Raw genomic sequence first — 20458 nt, 5'->3', positions numbered from 1 at the left:
TCTTGTTCTGTTGCCCAAGCAGAACTGCAGTGGTGTGATCGTGGCGCACTGCAGCCACGACCTCCTGGGGTCACATGATCCTCCCACCTCAGCCTCCCATGTAGCTGGGACCACAGGTGCATGCCATGCCTGGCTAATTTTTAAAATTTTGTGTAGAGATGGGATCTTTCCATTTTGCCCAGGCTGGTCTCCAACTCCTGGACTCAAGCGATCTTCCCACCTTAGCCTTTCAGTACTGAGATTACTCGCACGAACTGCCATGCCAGACCTCATCTGCCTACCAATGGTTTTTACCTTAGACATGGTTTCTCATTTTGTTATGAATGCATACTTCTCTTGTCCTTCAACAAGCCCATCATGCATTTTCTTTTTTTTCTTTTTTTTAATTTTTTGAGACAAAGTCTCTCTCTGTCACCCAGGCTGGAGTGCAGTGGCACTCACTAAAGCCTCTGCCTCCCAGGTTCAAGCAATTCTCCTGCCTCAACCTCCTGAGTAGCTGGGATTACAGGAATGCACCACCAGGCCCAGCTAATTTTTGTATTTTTAGTAGAGGCAGGGTTTCACCCTGTTGGTCAGGCTGGACTCCTACCTCTGACGTTAAGTGATCCACCTGCCTTGGCCTCCCAAAGTCCAAGGTGGACTCGCTGTAAAGGCATCCACCACCATGCCTGGCTAATTTTTTTATTTTTTTTAAGTAGAGACAGGGTTTTGCCATGTTGGCCAGGCTGGTCTCAAACTCCTGACCTCAAGTAATCCTCCCACCTTGACCTCCCAAAGTGCTGGGCTTACAGGCATGAGCCACTGCGCCTGGCCCCTAAGTCTTTAAAAACGTAAAAAAAGTCTTTACTTTTTATTTATTTATTTATTTATTTTTGTCTCTTCCTAAATTTCTGCAACCAGCCAGGTGCAGTGGCTCATACCTGTAGCAGTTTGGGAGGCCAAAATGGGAAGGTTGGCTTGAGCCTAGGAGTTCAAGACCAGCATGGGCAAAATGGCAAGACCCTGCATGATGGGTGTGTGTGTGTGTGTGTGTGTGTGTGTGTGTGTGTGTGTGTTCTCAGCTCCTTAGGAGTCTGAGGTGGGAGGATCACTTGAGACTAGGAGGCTGAGTCTACAGTGAGCCACATTTATGCTACTGCACTCTAGCCTGGGTGATAGAGTGAGACCCTGTGCCCACACCCCAAAAAATGCTGCAACAAGCCAGTTGAATATTCACAGTTCCCTTCAATAATCTGTTAATCATGATAGATCTTGCTCGTTGCCTTCAGTATGCCAGTATGATGTTGGATGGTTCCATCAGTGCAATGCTAATGGATCTCCTTTTTTTATTTTTTGAGATGGAGTCTTGCTTTGTTGCCCAGGCTGGAGTGCAGTGGCAGGATCTCAACTCACTGAACCTCCATGTTCAAGCAATTCTCCTGCCTCAGCTTCCCAAGTAGCTGGGATTATAGGCACCTGCCACCATGCCTGGCTAATTTTTGTATTTTTAGCAGAGACGGGGTTTCGCCATGTTGGTCAGCCTGGTCTCGAACTCCAGACCTCAAGTGATCTGCCCACCCTGGCCTCCCAAAGTGCTGGGACTACAGGTGTAAGCCATTGTAAGCCCAGCCAGATGGATCTACTCTATTTTTTTGAGATGGAGTCTCACTCTGTTGCCCAGGCTAGAGTGCAGTGGCACAATCTCTGCTCACTACAACATCCGCCTCCCAGGTTCAAGCGATTCTCCTGCCTCAGTCCCCCAAGTAGCTGGGATTATAGGTGTGTGCCATCTCGCCCGGCTAATTTTTACATTTTTAGTAGAGATGAGGTTTCACCATATTGGCCAGGCTGGTCTGAAACTTCTGACCTCGTGATCCGCCCACCTTGGCCTCCCAAAGTGCTGGGATTATAGGCGTGAGCCACCATGCCCAGCCTCTGGATCTATTCTTTCAATACACAGTCGAGATCTTCATTTTTCATGCTTTATGCATTTTCTGTTTTTCATTAACTTCTGTTCATCATATTCAGTATCGAACTTCACCAGTTTATCCTTCTGCTTCCTTAGGTCATCAGTGGTGTTCATGCCAACACCATACTCTTCTGTAGGACATTTCACACCTACGCTGCTGTCCAGTTTCTCCAGCAACTTGACTTTCTGTGCGATAAACATAACTGCTTTCTCTTTTTCTTTTTTGAGACAGTCTCGCTCTGTCACCCAGACTGGAATGCAGTGGTGCCATCTAGGGTTACTGCAACCTCCGCCTCCTGGGTTCAAGCAATTCTCCTGCCTCAGCCTTCCAAGTAGCTGAGATTATAGGCGCCTGCCACCACGCCCAGCTCATTTTTGTGTTTTTGGTAGAGACGGTTTCACCATGTTGGCCAGGCTGGTCTTGAACTCCTGACCTCAAGTGATCTGCCTGCCTTGGCCTCCCGAAGTGTTAAGATTATAGGCGTGAGCCACCTCACCTGGCCTGCTTCCTCTTTTTCTCATCACTGTTACTCATAGGGGTATCTGCAGGGCTTTCTTTACACTTTGAACAGTATCTTTACACCACAGAACAGAAAATACTAGTTAAAAAACCGAAGTGAGTGATGTGCATACATCTCTGTCCTCTTTGAGGCAGGTGGAGAACCACCTGCATTTGGCATGTCTAGTTTGCAAATTTGCCATCATGTTATCTCTTTTTTTTTTTTTAGACGGAGTTTTGATCTTGTTACCCAGGCTGGAGTGCAATGGCGCGATCTCGGCTCACAGCAACCTCCGCCTCCTGGGCTCAGGCAATTCTCCTGCCTCAGCCTCCTGAGTAGCTGGGATTACAGGCACGCGCCACCATGCCCAGCTGATTTTTTGTATTTTTAGTAGAGATGGGGTTTCACCATGTTGACCAGGATGGTCTCGATCTCTTGACCTCGTGATCCACCCACCTCGGCCTCCCAAAGTGCTGGGATTACAGGCTTGAGCCACCGCGCCTGGCGTTGTTTTTTTTTTTTTTTTTTAATGGAATCCTGCTCTGTCACCCAGGCTGGAGTGCAGTGGCAAAATCTCGGCTCCCTGCAACCTCTGCCTCCCAAGTTCAAGCGATTCTCCTGCCTAAGCCTTCCAAGTAGCTAGGATTATAGGCACGTGCCACCATACCTGGCTAATTTTTTTTTAGTATACATGAGGTTTTGCCATGTTGGTCAGGCTGGTCTTCAACTTCTGACCTCAGGTAATCCACGCACCTCAGCCTTCCAAAGTGCTGGGATTACAGGTGTGAGCCACTGTGCCTGGCCTCATATTACCTCTTATGGGCATGCTTTTGTGGGAGAATCTGAGTGTGAGTGGAAAATAGGTATCACAGCTGAAGGGGGCTGGGAGTGTCTTTTTTCCCTTGGGAATGCTGAATAAACTGTGTACTGTGTACCTGCATTATGACTGCCACCTGTCACATGAGGTCAAGTGTGGAATTTTCCACTGTGGCTTCATGTCAGTGCTCAAAGTGTTTCAGAGTTTAGAGCATTCCAGATTTGGGGTTTTCAGATTAGGGATGCTCAATCTTTAATTAGAACGCTTTCAGTCTCAGTTTTCCTTGTCTGTAAAACGGGTACCTCTATCTCATAAGGTTTCGTAAAAAATAAATAAGGTAGGCCGGGCACAGTGGCTCACACCTGCAATCCCAGCATTTTGGGAGGCTGAGGCGGGCAGATCACCTGAGGTTGGGAGGTCAAGACTAGCCTGACCAACATGGAGAAACCCCAACTCTACTAAAAATACAAAATTAGCCGGGCGTGGTGGCACATACCTGTAATCCCAGCTACTCGGGAGGCTGAGGCAAGAAAATCACTTGAACCTGGGAGGCAGAGGTTGTGGTGAGCCGAGATCACGTCACGGGGCAACAAGAGCAAAACTCCATTTCAAAAAAAAAAAAAAAAAAAAAAAAAATTAAATGAGGTAATTACGTAAAGCACATCATAAGCCTGAAATAAAATGTGACTCTTGTTATTAATATAAACCTACTATATCCAAGAAACACTCTCCTAGCCGGGCGCGGTGGTTCATGCCTGTAATCCCAGCACTTTGGGAGGCTGAGGTGGGTGGATCACCTGAGGTCAGGACTCCGAGACCAGCCTGACCAATATGGTGAAACCCCATCTTAAAAAAAAAGAAAAAGAGACCGGGCGCGGTGGCTCAAGCTTGTAATCCCAGCACTTTGGGAGGCCGAGGCGGGTGGATCACGAGGTCGAGAGATCGAGACCATCCCGGTCAACATGGTGAAACCCTGTCTCTACTAAAAATACAAAAAATTAGCTGGGCATGGTGGCACGTGCCTGTAATCCCAGCTACTCAGGAGGCTGAGGCAGGAGAATTGCCTGAACCCAGGAGGTGGAGGTTGCGGTGAGCCGAGATCGCGCCATTGCGCTCCAGCCTGGGTAACAAGAGCGAAACTCCGTCTCAAAAAAAAAAAAAAAAAAAATTAGCAAGGCGTGGTGGCAGCTACCTGTAATCTCAGCTACTCAGGAGGCTGAGGCAAAAGAATTACTCGAACCTGGGAGGCAGAGGTTGCAGTGAGACAAGATCACACCATTGCACTCTGGCCTGGGCAATAGAGTGAGACTCTGTCTCAAAACAAAAACAAAAACTGGGTGTGGTGGCTCATGCCTGTAATCCCAGCACGTTGGGAAGCCGAGGCCGGCAGATCATGAAGTCAAGAGATTGAGACCATCCTGGTCAACATGGTTAAACCCTGTCTCTACAAAACATACAAAAATTAGCTGGGTGTGGTGGCATGCACCTGTAATCCCAGCTACTTGGGAGGCTCAGGCAGGTGAATCACTTGAACTCAGGATGTGAGGTTGCGGTGAGCTGACATCATGCAATTGCACTCCAGCCTGGGCAGTAAGAGGGAAACTCTGTCTCAAAAAAAAAGAACAGCCGGGCGCGGTGGCTCAAGCCTGTAATCCCAGCACTTTGGGAGGCCGAGGTGGATGGATCATGAGGTCGAGAGATCGAGACCATCCTGGTCAACATGGTGAAACCCCGTCTCTACTAAAAATACAAAACATTAGCTGGGCATGGTGGCGAGTGCCTGTAATCCCAGCTACTCAGGAGGCTGAGGCAGGAGAATTGCCTGAATCCAGGAGGCGGAGGTTGCGGTGAGCCGAGATCGCGCCATTGCACTCCAGCCTGGGTAACAAGAGCGAAACTCTGCCTCAAAAAAAAAAAAAAAAAAAAAGAACAAAAAATGTAACACATGGTCCTGGATTTTCTTTTGCTATAAAGCATGTTATTGGGACAATTGGCAAAATCTGAGTAAGGTCTATAGATTTCAGAAATGTATCATATTGATGTCCTGATTCTGATTACTGGGTCTTGGTTATATAAGAAAATGTTCTTGTGTTTAAACAAAATCATATTCAGTATTTGGAGAAAAGCGGCATTGTATCTGCAGCTTACTCTCAAATGGTTCAGAATGAAACAAATTTAGCAAGGAAACAATAAAGCAAATGTAGTATGTGGAGGCTAAGGCAAGTTTGTCTTGGATTTTAATCTGCCATATTGACTTTTTTTTTTTTTAATTTTATTTTTAGAGACAGGTCTTGCTATGTTGCCCAGACTGGTCTTGAACTCCTGGACACCTTGACCTCTCAGACTGCTAGGATTACAGGCATGAACCACTGCTCCTGACTTCTGATTAATCCGAGTTCCAGGAATGCCTCTATGATTTCTACTTTATCTACTATTAAGAGCTATAAATCCTGCCCATTAGGTCAAAACAACTCCTTGATGTTAGGATTTTAAACACTTACACAAATTATTAGAAATGCTCATTCTTTGGTGCCAAAAAGAACTAGCATTCAGACAAAGAATTTTCTTAGCAAGGCAATTTACTTTCTGCAGAAAGGGTGCTGTCCATTAGCAATCTTGCCCAAGAGCACAATGAACAAACAGTGGCAGGAATATTTATCCCCTACACTTTGGGTCCTTATTGCTGTGTCCTATCTCCATTGGTTGGAGCTGGACCTCACAGTCTAAGCTAAACCTGATTGGCTAACAAGTTAAAACTTTCTTAAATAGCTAAAGGCAATGGAGAACAAAGGAAAAGAGGAAGTTGTTTGTGAGTAACTTAGAAAAGTAATAACATTTCTAAATAAGGAAAGAGCATAGGCTGCTAGCTGGGACCTGCCTGAGCATGTCTAAAGTATCTTGGTTAAAGTACAAGGACATAGAATGTACTTATTCCTTTATATCAAACAGCTACATAGGATAAAGGCTTAACAAACAGTTACTAGCAAAAAGCAAGAAGGCTTTGAAGGAAGTTAGTCTTTAAAATAAACTATTAACATTTATACTTTATTCTTTAACAAGAGAAACTTTGAAGAGGAACTTCTTACTTTCCACATAAACCCTCTTCTTAAATTACAGGCTATGTCACACTTTGCCTTTCACAGAGAGTCGACCTCAGTTGTCCTACACATTCCTTCAGAAGCACATATACCCTTTCCCTATGGTATATGAGTCCTGGGTCTTGTGGGTAACAGTATGGGGATCCACTGTCTCATGGCTGCCTGAGACATGACTTTTGTTCTAAGACTCTGACATGTTTCTTTCTGAGAAGCTAGACTTGTCATCCTCTTTCTTCAGCCCCTCAGCTCCCTTGGCCTTTGGGGGTGGTTTGGATATACCTTCTCACTGCGGAACATGGTGAAGTTAGGTTTTAGGGAATCTGCTGGGCATGGTGGCACATACCTATAAACCCAGTGGTGCAAGAGGCTATAAGGCAGGAGGAACCTTTGAGCCCAGGAGTTTGAAGCTGCAATGAACTATGATCTAACCATTGTACTCCAGCTTGGGTGACAGAGCCAGACCCCTCTCAATCAATCTATCAATAAAGGATTTGGGCAACTTCTTTGTTGTTGTTTTTTTTTTTTTTTTTTTTTTGAGAGGGAATTTTGCTCTTGCTGCCCAGGCTGGAGTGCAATGGCATGACCTCAGATCACTGGACCCTCCACCTCCTGGGTTCAAGTGATTCTCTTGCCACAGCCTCCTAAGTAGCTGGGATTACAGGCATGCACCACCATGCCCGGCTAATTTTGTATTTTTAGTAGAGACAGGGTTTCAGCACGTTGGCCAGGCTGGTCTAAACTCCTGACCTCAAGCAATCCACTCACCTCAGCCTCCCAAAGTGCTGGGATTATAGGCATGAGTCACCGTGCCCAGCCTGATTTTTCTTTAAGAGCAAGTTTTAGAGTCAAAGTGACCCAGGGCCATGCATAAAGTGCCTAGCCTGGCACATGGGCCTACCACATGGTCAGCAAGACTTTAAATTAGCAATAGCTGCAAACACTTATGTAATGCTCACCGTGTACCTGGTGCTATTTTAAGCACTTAACTCAGATTATCTCATTTAATGCTCACAACTCAATGAAGTTTTATTTTTTAATTATTTATTTTGTTTGAGACAGAGTTTCGCTCTTGTTACCCAGGCTGGAGTACAATGGCGTGATCTCGGCTCACCGCAACCTCCGCCTCCTGGGTTCAGGCAATTCTCCTGTCTCAGCCTCCTGAGTAGCTGGGATTACAGGCACGTGCCACCATGCCCAGCTAATTTTTTGTATTTTTAGTAGAGACGGGGTTTCACCATGTTGACCAGGATGGTCTCGATCTCTTGACCTCGTGATCCACCCACCTCGGCCTCCCAAAGTGCTGGGATTACAGGCTTGAGCCACCGCGCCCGGCCTATTTTTTAATTATTATTTTTATTTTATTTTTGAGATGGAGTCTCACTCTATTACCCAGGCTGGAGTGCAGTGGCGCCATCTCGGCTCACTGCAACCTCTGGTTCCCAGGTTCAAGTGATTCTCCTACCTTAGCTTCCTGAGTAGCTGGGATTATAGGAGTGTGCCACCACACCCAGCCTAATTTTTAATACTTTTTCATTTTTAGTTTTTGAGACAGGGTCTCACTCTGTTACCCAGAAGTATGACAGAGTACACTCCTGTACAGGCTGGAGTACAGTGGTGGCACTATCAGGGCTCACTGTAGCCTTGACCTCCTGGGCTCAAGCAATCCTCCCACCCCAGCCTCTCGAGTAGCTGGGATTACAGGCACATGCACCACCATGCCAAGATAATTTTTGTGTGTGTGTGTAGAGCCTGGGTCTCACCAAGTTGCCCAGGCTGGTCTTGAATTCCTGGCCTCAAGCAGTCTACCCACCTCGGCCTCCCACAGGGCTGGGATTACAAACGTGGGCCACTGTGCCCAGGGGTTATTTTTTATTTTTTCTTTCTGTAAACACTGTGGTGACTTATTAATGACGTTTTATTACCTCTGTTTTGCAAATGAAATAAGAGAAATGACCTAACTCAATATCATACAGCTAATAAACAGCAGAACCAGGAGCTGAACCTAGGGTGTTGGAATCTCAAGTTCAAGCCCTTGAATGCTACCCTGTGGTAAGTGGTAGCTACGACTGATGGTTACACCTGGGAATGCTGCACCTCTTTCTTTCAGCACTCGTAAAAATCAGGCTACTAGGTTGGGTGCAGTGGCTCATGCCTGTAATTCCAGCAATTTGGGAGGCAGACGCGGGTGGATCACAAGGTCAAAAGTAGTCCATCCTGGCTATCATGGTGAAACCCCGTCTCTACTAAAAATACAAAATTAGCTGGGCCTGGTGGTGTGCGCTTGTAGTCCCAGCTACTCTGGAGGCTGAGGCAAGAGACTTGCTTGAACCCGGGAGGCGGAGGTTTCAATGAGCTGAGATCGTGCCATTGCACTCCAACCTGGTAACAGAATGAGACTCCGCCTCAAAAAAAAAAAAAAAAAAAAAAAAAAAAAAGAGAGAGAGAGAGAGAGAGAGGCTACTAAGAGTCAATAAAATGTATAGGTTACCCTATCAGTCTCGCCAGCTGGGAGATCCTGGACATTTGTTTATTCCAGCCTTAATTAGAGTGCTGTGCTAAGCCCTGAGGCATGGTGGAGGACAAACAAGATCAGAGACCAGCTGGCTTCCTCAAGAAAACTAATCAGGTCATTCAGAGACAGGAGGAGAATATAGGCGTTCCGACTTTTGCTACTATGAGAATTTTTTTTTTTTTTTTTTTTTTTTTTTTTTTTTTTTTTTTTTTTTTTTTTTTTTTTTTTAAGAACAAAACGAGTTTATTTGGATTTGGGACTCTAAACAGTTCTGTGTCTATTACCTGACCTCCTCCTCCTCCCACGACTTCGGGACCTAGAGGAACTTTGGCTCCGGCTGCGGCGGCTTCCACGGCTGTGGCTCTGGCTGCCCCGGCCCCGGCTGCGGTCCCTGTTTCTTCCTCTGCTTCGTGAACTGTGCCTCTCCCGACTCTTTGATGTGCGTCTGTGAGGTTTCTTCCCCCTGTGACTACTCCTTTTCCTCTCGGATCCCCCATTTCCTCTGTAGAAGTGGTCTGGGCTTGGGTTTCTCCTTCCCCGAAGCCTGCTGTGGTATTCGTCGTGGTCGCCCATCCTCTCCCTCCTCTCAGCGTTCTTGCCCAGGGAGGAGCCAGCCCGATCTGGAGACAAGTAAATGTCTCTATTCGCTTCCCAGAATTCGTTGTGGGGATTTCTGAACACATGAAGAAAGTTGCAGTGTCTTCCTCTTGGACATTGCTGTATTTCAAATAAACCACAAATCGCCATTTTCCACCGGGTCACCGGGCAGAATTCGCACTGAAGCTGTCGTCCGGCATACCATCGTCCGTTAAACAGAGACAGGGCTGCTTGGCATTCTTCTTCCGACTGGTACTGAACGTACACGTTGCCCCTCAGGTGAGGTTCCAAATTGCGGCTGACCTTGAACTGAATCACTTTGCCCACGTTCTTGAACTCCGGCAGCACATCCTCGTAGAAATCTAGGAACTGCTGGTAGGTGTCCTCCTCGCTGTCCTCCAGGCTGGCGTCAGGGTCATAGTCATCCCTCCCGCACTGCTCCATTCCAAACGTTGTGAACATGCTCTTAATAAGAAGGGTGGGGCTGGATGTTGGGAAATTATGTTTCCGCGAACATCTATCTCCGAATCTGCAAGCTCCGGTTTTACTGTAGAAGGGACAACTGGCTCGATCCTTCTCCATTTTGAAATCCACGAGTGGTTCTGGGTTTTGCCATGTGGTACCATTTTCCAACTCATTCTCAGCCTGATCCAGCATCTTCTTCACAGCCTCCTCTTTTTCTTTCTTTTCCTGTCGTTTCTGCTCCTCCTCTTCTCTCTCTTTCCTCTGTTGTTCTTCCCATTGTTCCTTTAACTTTCTCTCCTGTTCTTCCTGCCGTTTTCTAGCCGCCTCTGTCTTTTCCTTCTTTATCCTGAACTCTTCTTGCGCCTTCTGCTCTCTCAGCAGCCACTCCTCATGTAATCTTTGCCTCTCTCTTGCCAATAGCTTATCTTCTTCCAGTTGCTGTTCTTCAGTAAAAGTGTCCTCCTTCTCCTCCTCCTGTGAGATTCCTGAGGCTCTCAGTCGAGCAAGTTCCTGCCGACGTTTCTTTCGTTTCTCCTTCTTCAGGGCGGCCCTGTACTTTTTGTGGCTTGGTTTCTCGGGCAACGTCGTCTTCTCGGGCGCAGCCATCTTGCCGGCTCCGCCCCGCCCCTCAGGAACTTCTATGAAGTAGTTTTCGCTGGACGCGGTGGCTCACGCCTGTAATCCCGGCACGTTGGGAGGCCAAGGCGGGCAGATCACGAGGTCAGGAGATCGAGGCCATCCTGGCCAACGTGGTGAAACCCCGTCTCTACTAAAAAAAAATACAAACAAAAAAAAAATTAGTTGGGCGTGGTGGTGCACGCCTGGAGTCCCAGCTACTCGGGAGGCTGAGGCAAGAGAACTGCTTGAACCCAGGAGTCGCAGATCGCAGTGAGCCGAGACCGTACCACTGCACTCCAGCACGAACAGAACGAGACTCCATCGGGAAAAAAAAAAAAACTTATGACAAAGTGGAAACACATGGGGGCGCTCTCGCCACAAACAGCAGAGAACAAAGTTCTTTTTATTTATTTATTTATTTATTTATTTTATTTATTTTTTTTTTTTTGAGACGGAGTTTCGCTCTTGTTACCCAGGCTGGAGTGCAATGGCGCGATCTCGGCTCACCGCAACCTCCGCCTCCTGGGTTCAGGCAATTCTCCTGCTTCAGCCTCCTGAGTAGCTGGGATTACAGGCACGTGCCACCATGCCCAGCTAATTTTTTGTATTTTTAGTAGAGACGAGGTTTCACCATGTTGACCAGGATGGTCTCGATCTCTTGACCTTGGGATCCACCCGCCTCGGCCTCCCAAAGTGCTGGGATTACAGGCTTGAGCCACCGCGCCCGGCCGAACAAAGTTCTTAACCAAGGACACTGGAGGGGCCGTGGACGCCTGCTATTACAACACTTTTCTGATCACATTGACACCAGTTCTGGTCTTTCCCCTTAGGTTAACGTGGTGGTAGAGAAATGATAAGTGAGCGGATGGTTGGCTAATGTAGCCAATTTCACCTTCCCGTAAGCTTTGTTTTTCACAAATTATTTTGCATCTCGGTGTACTGAAGGAATTTCTTGGCTATCACTCCCACAAGTTCATAAAAGGTAGAGTGAGCCCCTTATGACACCCATCGCTGGCCTTTCAGGCCATGGTTCTGAGAGCATCTGTGGAATGTTGGGAAGGAAACTGGCTTTAGCATCCAAAGACCAGGCACCAAGTCTTAGCTTTACCACTTCTGGCTGTGTGACCTTGGGCAAGTTACTTCACCTCTCTAAGTCTCATTATCTCATCACTAAGAGAAGGATGGTGGTAGCTGCCCTTACAGAATTATTGTGATCAGATGAGCAGTGAAGGGGCTTTATAAACTGTAAAGTACTGTAGGAAGGTCTATATTTATTATGACACTGGCCTGTGGAAATATTTAAATGAGTGTCTAATATGTGGCTTTGAAGATGCTGATTCTTTGCTGACTTAATTCCCTACTGTGTCAGAAATTTCATTTTGCCTCTCAAGAGATTTTTCTGGTATCTGGTTTTTTAAAAAATATAGGGCTGAGCTTTTGGCCAGGGTGAAGTTGGCAGTAACCTAATTATCTGGAAAATCTTTCTGTGCACTAGTCACAGCACCAGAAATCCACCATTGGCAACCTGCTGCTTTAGATTCTTCTCATAAAATATCACCAACTCGTCTTCTTTCCTTTTTTCCTTCCTTCCAAAAGGCTTTTCCACTGGCTTGCTGATTCTTTAAATTCTACTTTCAGACACTTTTTTTTTTTTTTTGAGTCGGAGTTTCGCTCTTGTTACCCAGGCTGGAGTGCAATGGCGCGATCTTGGCTCACTGCAGCCTCCGCCTCCTGGGTTCAGGCAATTCTCCTGCCTCAGCCTCCTGAGTAGCTGGGATTACAGGCACGCGCCACCATGCCCAGCTAATTTTTTGTATTTTTAGTAGAGACGGGGTTTCACCTTGTTGACCAGGATGGTCTCGATCTCTTGACCTCGTGATCCACCCGCCTCGGCCTCCCAAAGTGCTGGGATTACAGGCTTGAGCCACGGCGCCCGGCCACTTTTTTTTTTTTTAGATGGAGTCTTGCGCTTGTCACCCAGTCTGGAGTGCAGTGGCGCAATCTTGGCTCACTGTAACCTTCACCTCCCAGGTTCCAGCAATCCTCCTGCCTCAGCCTCCCAAGTAGCTGGGATTACAGGTGCACACCACCATGCCCGGCTAATTTTTTACTTTGTATTTTTAGTCGAGATGAGTTTCACCATGTTGGCCAGGCTGGTTTCAAACTCCTGACCTCAAGTGATCTGCCCACCTCAGCCTCCCAAAGTTCTAGGATCACAGGCTTGAGCCACTGCGCCTGGCCTACTTTCAGATACTTTGATTTGGTCTAAGATTTTAGCTCCCAGCTAAAACTGCTTCTAGCTCTAAGGAAAGCCAATACTGGGAACTCCATGTTTGGGTCCCCTTCCACGAACACTCCCTTAGTGGAAGCTACCTTTCTCTCTCCTGGATTTCCCTCTGGAGTCCCCTTCCACACTCTCTCGTGGAAGTCTGTCTTCCCCTCCTAAACTTCATCTCTCTCTCTATTCCCTTCCACTCAGAGTGAAAGCTGCTTTCCTCTCCTGGATTCCATCTTTCTGGATCCCCTCACTCAGGGTGAGAGTTAGCTGTTTCTCTCTCCTTCTCCTGTTTCTCTTTCTCTTTCTAAATAAATCACTTTCTACAAACGAACAAACAAAAAAAGCCAATACTCGGGCCCAGGGCAGTAACTCACAGTTGTAGTCCCAGCTACTTGGGAGGCTGAGGCAGGAGGATCACTTGAGGCCAGGAGGTCAAGGCTATAGTAAGCTGTGGTCACGCCACTGCAGCTTGGGCAACAGAGGAAGATCCTGTTTCTAAAAACAAACACACAACAAACAAACCAACAGAAAAGCTAGTACTGGACACTTTATTAGATTGGGGGTCTTACAGGGCAAGGACCATGTCTCAGTTACCCTTCCATCCTTCAGGGCCTAGCAGACAGCCTGGTGCATACTTCAATGCATGTTCATGGAACTGTCAACTTTTTCTGTTTTGTATTTTAGAGACGGGGTTTAACGACGTTGCCCAGGCTGGTTCCAAACTCCTGAGCTCAAGCAGTCCTCCCACTTCAGCCTCTCAAAGTCCTGGGACCACAGCTGTGAGCCACTGCACCTGGCCAGAATTGGCAAGTTTTGTCTAGAACCAGACTAAAGCATCTTTCCATCATCCTTGGAGCTGAGAATGAGGTAAGACAGTATAAGACAGGAGGCTGAGCTCACTCCTTCATTGAGCTTGACCTTATATCAGCTCTTTGTAGGTCTTTTTTCCCTTGACATTAATAATTGGGCTTAAAAATTTTTTCCTTTTTTTCTTTTTTCTTTTTTTTTTTTTGAGACAGAGTTTCGCTCTTGTTACCCAGGCTGGAGTGCAATGGCGCGATCTTGGCTCACCACAACCTCCGCTTCCTGGGTTCAGGCAATTCTCCTGCCTCAGCCTCCTGAGTAGCTGGGATTACAGGCACGTGCCACCATGCCCAGCTAATTTTTTGTATTTTTAGTAGAGACGGGGTTTCACCATGTTGACCAGGATGGTCTCGATCTCTCGACCTCGTGATCCACCCGCCTCGGCCTCCCAAAGTGCTGGGATTACAGGCTTGAACCACCGCTCTTTTTCTTTTTGAAGCTACTGCAAATCAATAGGCTTAAAAAAATTTTTTTAAATAAATATATGCTTAATATAAAGGTTACAGAAGGAAGAAAACCAAATTATTCATGATCCTACAACCACCACAGACTAATCACAGTTAAGTTAGTGTATTTTCATCAGATTATTTTTTTCTTTTTCTTTATTTTATTTTATTTTTTTTTTTTTGAGGCAGGTTCCTGCTCTGTTGCCCAGGCTGGAGTCGTGGTGCAATCACAGCTCACTGTAGCCTATACCTCTCAGGCTCAAGTGATCCTCCTACCTCGGCCTCCCGAAGTGATAAGATGTCAGGTGTAAGCCAGTACACCTAGGTTTTTTCTTCTTTAAAGAAAATCCTATTTTTTCCTGTGATTATAAAATATATATATATATATATATATATATATATATACACACACACATATATATATATGGAAATGTAACAAGGTATAGACATTTTGGAAAATAGTTTGGCAATTTCTCTTTTTTTATTGAGCTGAGTCTCTCTGTTGCCCAGGCTGGAGTACAGTGGTGCAATCTCAATTCACTGCAACCTCTACCTCCCAGGTTCAAGCGATTCTCCTGTCTCAGCCTCCCAAGTAGCTCGGATTACAGGGGTACACCACCATGCCTGGCTAATTTTTGTATTTTTAGTAGAGACATGGTTTCACTATGTTGGCCAGGCTGGTCTTGAGCTCCTGACCGCAAGTGATCTGCCCGCCTCGGCCTCTCAAAGTGCTAAACATGCACTTATCATATATAACCCAGCAGTTGCATTCTTGTGCATTTATCATAGATAAATTAAAGTTTAAGTTCACACAAAAACCTGCACAGAAGACCAGGTGTGGTGGCTCACGCCTGTAATCCCAGCACTTTGGGAGGCCGAGGAGGGTGGATCACGAGGTCAGGAGATCGAGACCATGCTGGCTAACATGGTGAAACCCCATCTCTACTGAAAATACAAAAAATTAGCCAGGCGTGGTGGCAACCACCTTAGTCCCAGCTACTTGGGAGGCTGAGGCAGGAAAATGACTTGGACCCAGGAGGCGGAGGTTGCAGTGAGCCGAAATCGCACCACTGCACTCCAGCCTGGGTGACAAAGTAAAACTCCATTAAAAAAAAAAAAAAAATTAGCTGGGTGTTGTGGCCATGTCTGTAGTTCCGGGTACTTGGAGGCCGAGGCAGGAGAATCACTTGAACCTGGGAGGCAGAGGTTTCAGTGAGCCAAGATCATGCTACTGCGCTCCAGCCCAAGCAGCAGAGTGAGACTCCGTCAAAAAAATAAAAAAATAAACAAGAATTTCACCACTGGGGAAGCTGGGTGACTGGTATGTGAATCCCTATGTGCTGTTCCTACATTTGCCTTTGAGTGTGTAGTTATTTCAAAATAAACAGCTTAAAATTGGGCAGGTGAAGTACCTAGGCAAGACCTCTTCACCACTGTTCAGTGTGTTTATGCCAAAGATTCTCCTCTCCAGGGTGGAATGCCACGTTTCCAACATCCTACCTCCTGCAGCTTAGAGAAGGTGTTGGTGTGCATGTGGACTTTTCAGGTACCTGTGGAGGATGGTGGGAGCAGGAATACCTGATGAATGGATGGAAAGAGAGAGAAAAGATGCAGCAATTGTAGACAGATGAGTCAGGTATGGCACCAAGGACCAGCCTGAACATGCCTGAAAATCAGCCCATATGCCAAATTGAATAGGAGAAACTTGGGTCCCTGACTCCTAAGACAAAGACCTCTCCTTTTATTGAACTATGTGGTTTTCCAAGTCTTTCTCTGATTATGCTTTGGGGAGATTTTGAAGACTGCACAGTCCTAGAACCCTTCTCTTTAGTTGATCCTTATTTTACAATGAACGTTTGTGTCCTTCCAAATTCACATATTATAATCCTTATCCCAAAGGTGATGGTAATAGGAGGTGGGGTGGCTGGGAGGTGATTAGGTCATGAGAGTGGAGCCCTCATGATAGGGATTAGTACCTTTATCAAAGAGACCTCCAAGAGCTAGCTAGCCCCTTGCACCACATCATGACACAGCAAGAAGGCACCCTCTATGAATAGGGAAGAGGGCCCTCACCAGACACCAGATCTGCAAGCACTTTGTTGTTGGGCTTCCCAGCCTCCAGAACTGTAAGAAAAACAACTGTCTGTTGTTTTTAAGCCACCCAATTCATGGTATTTTGTTTCAACGGCCTGAACAAACTAAGATAATCTTTTTAAACACTTTAAAATAGTGCATTAAAGATGCAGAACACTTCTGCTTCTGGCCAAGATGAGATAACAGAGACCAGATATATTCTCCCAACTGAAACAACATAACAAAAAACTGGTCAAAAATCTATGACACAATGGTTTTCCGATATTGGACCTTGTCAGTGCAGGACAGTGATTCCTGAGAGAGAGGAAACAACTGAGGTGAATTTTTTTTTTTTTGAGACACATTTCCACAAATACCATCATAACTAAATGCTTTTACAGAGCAACAATTTTCTATATATGGCTTCTTGCATTAACTACCTGTTCTGTCTTTTGATTCTTTATCTGGTGGGGATTTGGTGTCTACTTTTCAAAAAGAATCAGAAGTTTCAAGCTCTAGGACTGCTCTGTCCAATATGGTAGCTAGTAACCACATGTGGCTACTTAATTTAAAATTAATTAAAATAAAATAAAATAAAAGTGGGGCGTGGTGGCTCTCACCTATAATCCCAGCACTTTGGGAGGTCCAGGTAGGAACACTGCTTGAGACCAGGAGTTTAAGACCAGCCTGGGCAACATAGGGAGATCTCGTCTCTACAAAATTAAGAAATCAGGCCGGGCGTGGTGGCTCAAGCCTGTAATCCCAGCATTTTGGGAGGCCGAGGTGGGTGGATCACAAGGTCAAGAGATCGAGACCATCCTGGTCAACACAGTGAAACCCCGTCTCTACTAAAAATACAAAAAATTAGCTGGGCATGGCGGCGCGTGCCTGTAATCCCAGCTACTCAGGAGGCTGAGGCAGGAGAATTGCCTGAACCCAGGAGGCGGAGGTTGCGGTGAGCCGAGATCGCGCCATTGCACTCCAGCCTGGGTAACAAGAGCAAAACTCCGGCTGAAAAAAAAAAAATTAAGAAATCAACCCAGTGTCATGGTATATGTGCCTACACCTCTTGAGTAATCCCAGCCATTCAAGAGGCTGAAGGGGGAGGATGGCTTGAGGCCAGCAGGTTGGGACTGCTGTGAGCCATGATGGTGCCACTGCACTCTAGCCTGGGCAGCAGAACAAGACCCTGTCTCAATAAAATAAAATAAGATAAAATAAAAAAAAATTGATTCTTCAGCCACAATAGCTAAATTTCAAGTGCTAAGAGCCACATGTGGCTTGTATTCACTAGATTGAACAGTATGGATATAAAGTATTTTTCTCATCACAAAAATAAAGGTTTTTTTTTGGTCTTTTTTCCCCCTTTTTGTGGAGAATGGGGTCTTGCTATGTTGCCCAGGTGGGTCTCAAACTTGTGGGCTCAAGTTATCCTTTCGCCTCTGCCTCCCTAGAGTTGGGATTACAGGCGTGAGTCACTGCAACCGGCAAAAATAGAAAGTTCTCTTGAACAGCGCTGCTCTTGGAGAAAGCGTCTGACTGTCTGATAATGTGAGCCCGAGCCATGGTGCTAGGAAACCTGAGTTTCTGTCGAGCCCCATCACTGACTGGCCGGGCAGTCTTGGACAAACCACATACCTCTGTGCCTCATTCCTCTCTGTGGGCAGAGGTGGGACCAGGCAATATGTGAGTCTCCTTCAAGCTCTGGCCTTCTGGGGAGAATTCCATGAGCTCTGAATTCAGTTTCCAGTTACCTCCACCCCAGTCCCTCCGGAGGCTCTCAGCTGGCCCAGACTTTTCCTGCCTACCAGAGAAGATCTGATGAACTCACTTGCCCTCGGGCTGTGACGCACTGTGTGTTTCTCAAGGGACAACATCTGATTGGACCTGGCCCAGTGTGAGCCAATCAGAATCTCCGTAGCTGGAACCTGGTTTAGGGACTTAGGATCAGTTACTGAGTCTCTGCAGGTAGTTGAGACTGTCCCTGGGAGAAGCAAGTGGCTACAGTCATGAGGCTGTGCATGACTGAGTGGAAGAGAAAGCCAGTCTGGAGAGAAGACAGGAGAGGGTGAGAGAGAGGAGGACAGTGAAAAACACAGTCCACCTCCAGGGATTAGGAGAGAGAAGAATCCCCACTTCAAGCTCTTGGAATCTGTGCCAGCTTTGTGTTTTTTAATACATTCTCCCCACTTTCTGTTTTTGCTACAAGTTCCAGCTTATTTCTGCTTCTTGTCACCAAAGGTTCCTAACCCGCATAGGTAAAGTGAAGGAGTTTGCTTTATCACTTTTCTGAAACGTTGAGTAAAATTTGCAGTTGGAAAAAAGTTAAAAAATGACACACACACACACACACAAAATCATGCACACAAAAGTAACAAGAACAAGCGGAAAGGAAAACAGCCATCCATTACTGATTTGACAAGTGTTTCTGGAGCATCTACACCATGCCAGGCATTGTGTCCAAAGCCTTAGATGCATGGCCTTGTCTAATTTTTCAACCCTTGAAAGGTGGGCAGTTTTCTCCATTTCAGAGACAAGGGAATTGAGGCACAGAGAGGTTAAAGGATAGGGCGAGGACACACAGCTGGTCAGCAGCAGACACAACCTGAGCCAGGGCTTGGCGAGAGGACAGTCAGCTGGGTCTTCCTAACATCAGCACAGCTCCCGAGCAAGGAGATGTCTTGGGTGGAGACCCACTTGGATCAGAGAGTGCAGCAAGCCAGAAAGACCCCACCCTGCCATGAGGGCGCGACCCAGTCATTCTGGCTACAGAAGAGCACAGTGATCTTTCCACAGTTTAAAGAGGGAAGGGTAGGTTCAAGAAGAAAATCATCAAAAGTAAAAAATACTTGGAATCTTTCATTATCTCGTTTTCCATCTTCTCCAGATTTCTCCTAAAAAAAAAAAGTCTTTCTGGATTGAGAGTACAAATCATTCCTCTCCTAGCTCCATGGAGAAAGGGAAGAGGCAATACCAAAATTGCTTCTGGCCAACACGGTGAAACCCTGTCACTACTAAAAAAAAAAAAAAACAAAAAAACAAAAAACAAAAAAATTAGTCAGGTGTTGGTGGTGGGCGCCTGTAATCCCAGCTACTTGGGAAACTGAGGCAGGAGAATCGCTTGAACCCGGCAGACGGAGGTTGCAGTGAGCTGAGATCGTGCCACTGCACTCCAGCCTGGACAGAGTGAGACTGTCTCAAAACAAACAAACAACAACAACAAAAAAAACTCAAATCAATAAAAAGAGGCCACTGACTGGGGTAGCTCATGCCTCTAATCCCAGCACTTTGGGAGGCTGAGATGGGAAGATCACCTGAGGTCAGGAGTTTGAGACCAGCCTGGCCAACATGGTGAAACCCTGTCTCTACTAAAAATACAAAAATTAGCCAGGTGTGGTGGCGCACACATGTAATCCCAGCTACTTGGGAGGCCGAGGCAGAAGAATAGCTTGAACCCAGGAGGTGGAGTTGCAGTGAGCCAGGATCTCACCACTGCACTCCAGCCTGGGCGACAAAGCAAGACTCTATCTCATAAAATAAATACATAAATAAAAATTAGTGGAGCATGGTGGCACACGCCTGTAGTCCTAGTTACTCAGAGGAGAATTGCTCGGGCATGTAGCGAGCTGTAATCAAGCAACTGCACTCCAGCCTGGGCGACAGAGCAAGAGCAAGACTCTCTCTCTCTAAAAAAAGAAAGACAAATTAAAACAATATATCATATCTTTTTATCTTCTAGGTTTTCAAGCAATAGAAAAATTACAAAAACCGTTGGTGATGAAGATGAAGGAAAACGGGCATCTCACAGTCTCATACTTTGCTCGTGGGAGTTCCAAATGGCATACTTTTTCTGAAGGCTACTTTGGAAATATGAATCTAAAGTCTTAAAATGTGCATCCTTCTGACTCAGTAATCAACATGAGATACTTATCAAAAGGAAATATAATTACAGAGTGTTATTTCTTGAGTTATTTACAACAGTGGAAGTGTGTCTGGGGTGGGTTGAGACTGACAGGGTGCTGGGGGCACTCACAGGGTTTGGAGCAGCTGCTGTTTAACAACTGGGGCAGAAATATTTGCATTGTTTATCAACCAATACTGCCATACTGCACATCTTCAATGTCAGTTTTTGTTTGTTTTGTTTTGTTTTTGAGATGGAGTCTCGCTCTTGTCCAGGCTGGAGTGCAGTGGCGTGATCTTGGCTCACTGCAACTTCTGCCTCCCAGGTTGAAGCGATTCTCC

General features: G+C 46.2%; 1 protein-coding gene and 1 long non-coding RNA gene across 5 annotated transcripts in view; one reads left to right on the top strand and one right to left on the bottom strand.

Annotated features, from left to right (window-relative positions):
* Positions 1-4973: 4973 nt before the first annotated feature.
* The window catches only part of LOC101041255 (U2 small nuclear ribonucleoprotein auxiliary factor 35 kDa subunit-related protein 2), a 71655-nt gene continuing 56170 nt past the window's right edge, over positions 4974-20458 (bottom strand). For 2 of the 4 annotated variants that reach the window (XR_012512338.1, XR_012512339.1), the window contains exon 4: positions 12656-13328. Coding sequence is in view for 1 of the 4 variants with exons in the window: in XM_074380267.1 (XP_074236368.1) it covers positions 9137-10543 (1407 nt within the window). In the remaining 3 variants the exon portion in view is untranslated. Of the gene's footprint in view, positions 10707-12655; positions 13329-17854; positions 18129-20458 lie in introns of those variants that run through there. The other 2 variants (XM_074380267.1, XR_012512340.1) reach the window with 2 other exon arrangements.
* Positions 9674-20085, top strand: LOC141580215 (uncharacterized). Its single transcript, XR_012512342.1, has 3 exons — positions 9674-9751; positions 13518-13700; positions 19956-20085. It is a non-coding gene; the product is annotated as an uncharacterized LOC141580215 (long non-coding RNA).

Source organism: Saimiri boliviensis, chromosome 11 (genome assembly GCF_048565385.1).
Source record: "Saimiri boliviensis isolate mSaiBol1 chromosome 11, mSaiBol1.pri, whole genome shotgun sequence".
Classification (NCBI taxonomy): Eukaryota; Metazoa; Chordata; class Mammalia; order Primates; family Cebidae; genus Saimiri; species Saimiri boliviensis.
The sequence above is the reverse complement of the archived record's forward strand: the minus strand, read 5'-3'. Positions and strand labels throughout refer to the sequence as shown.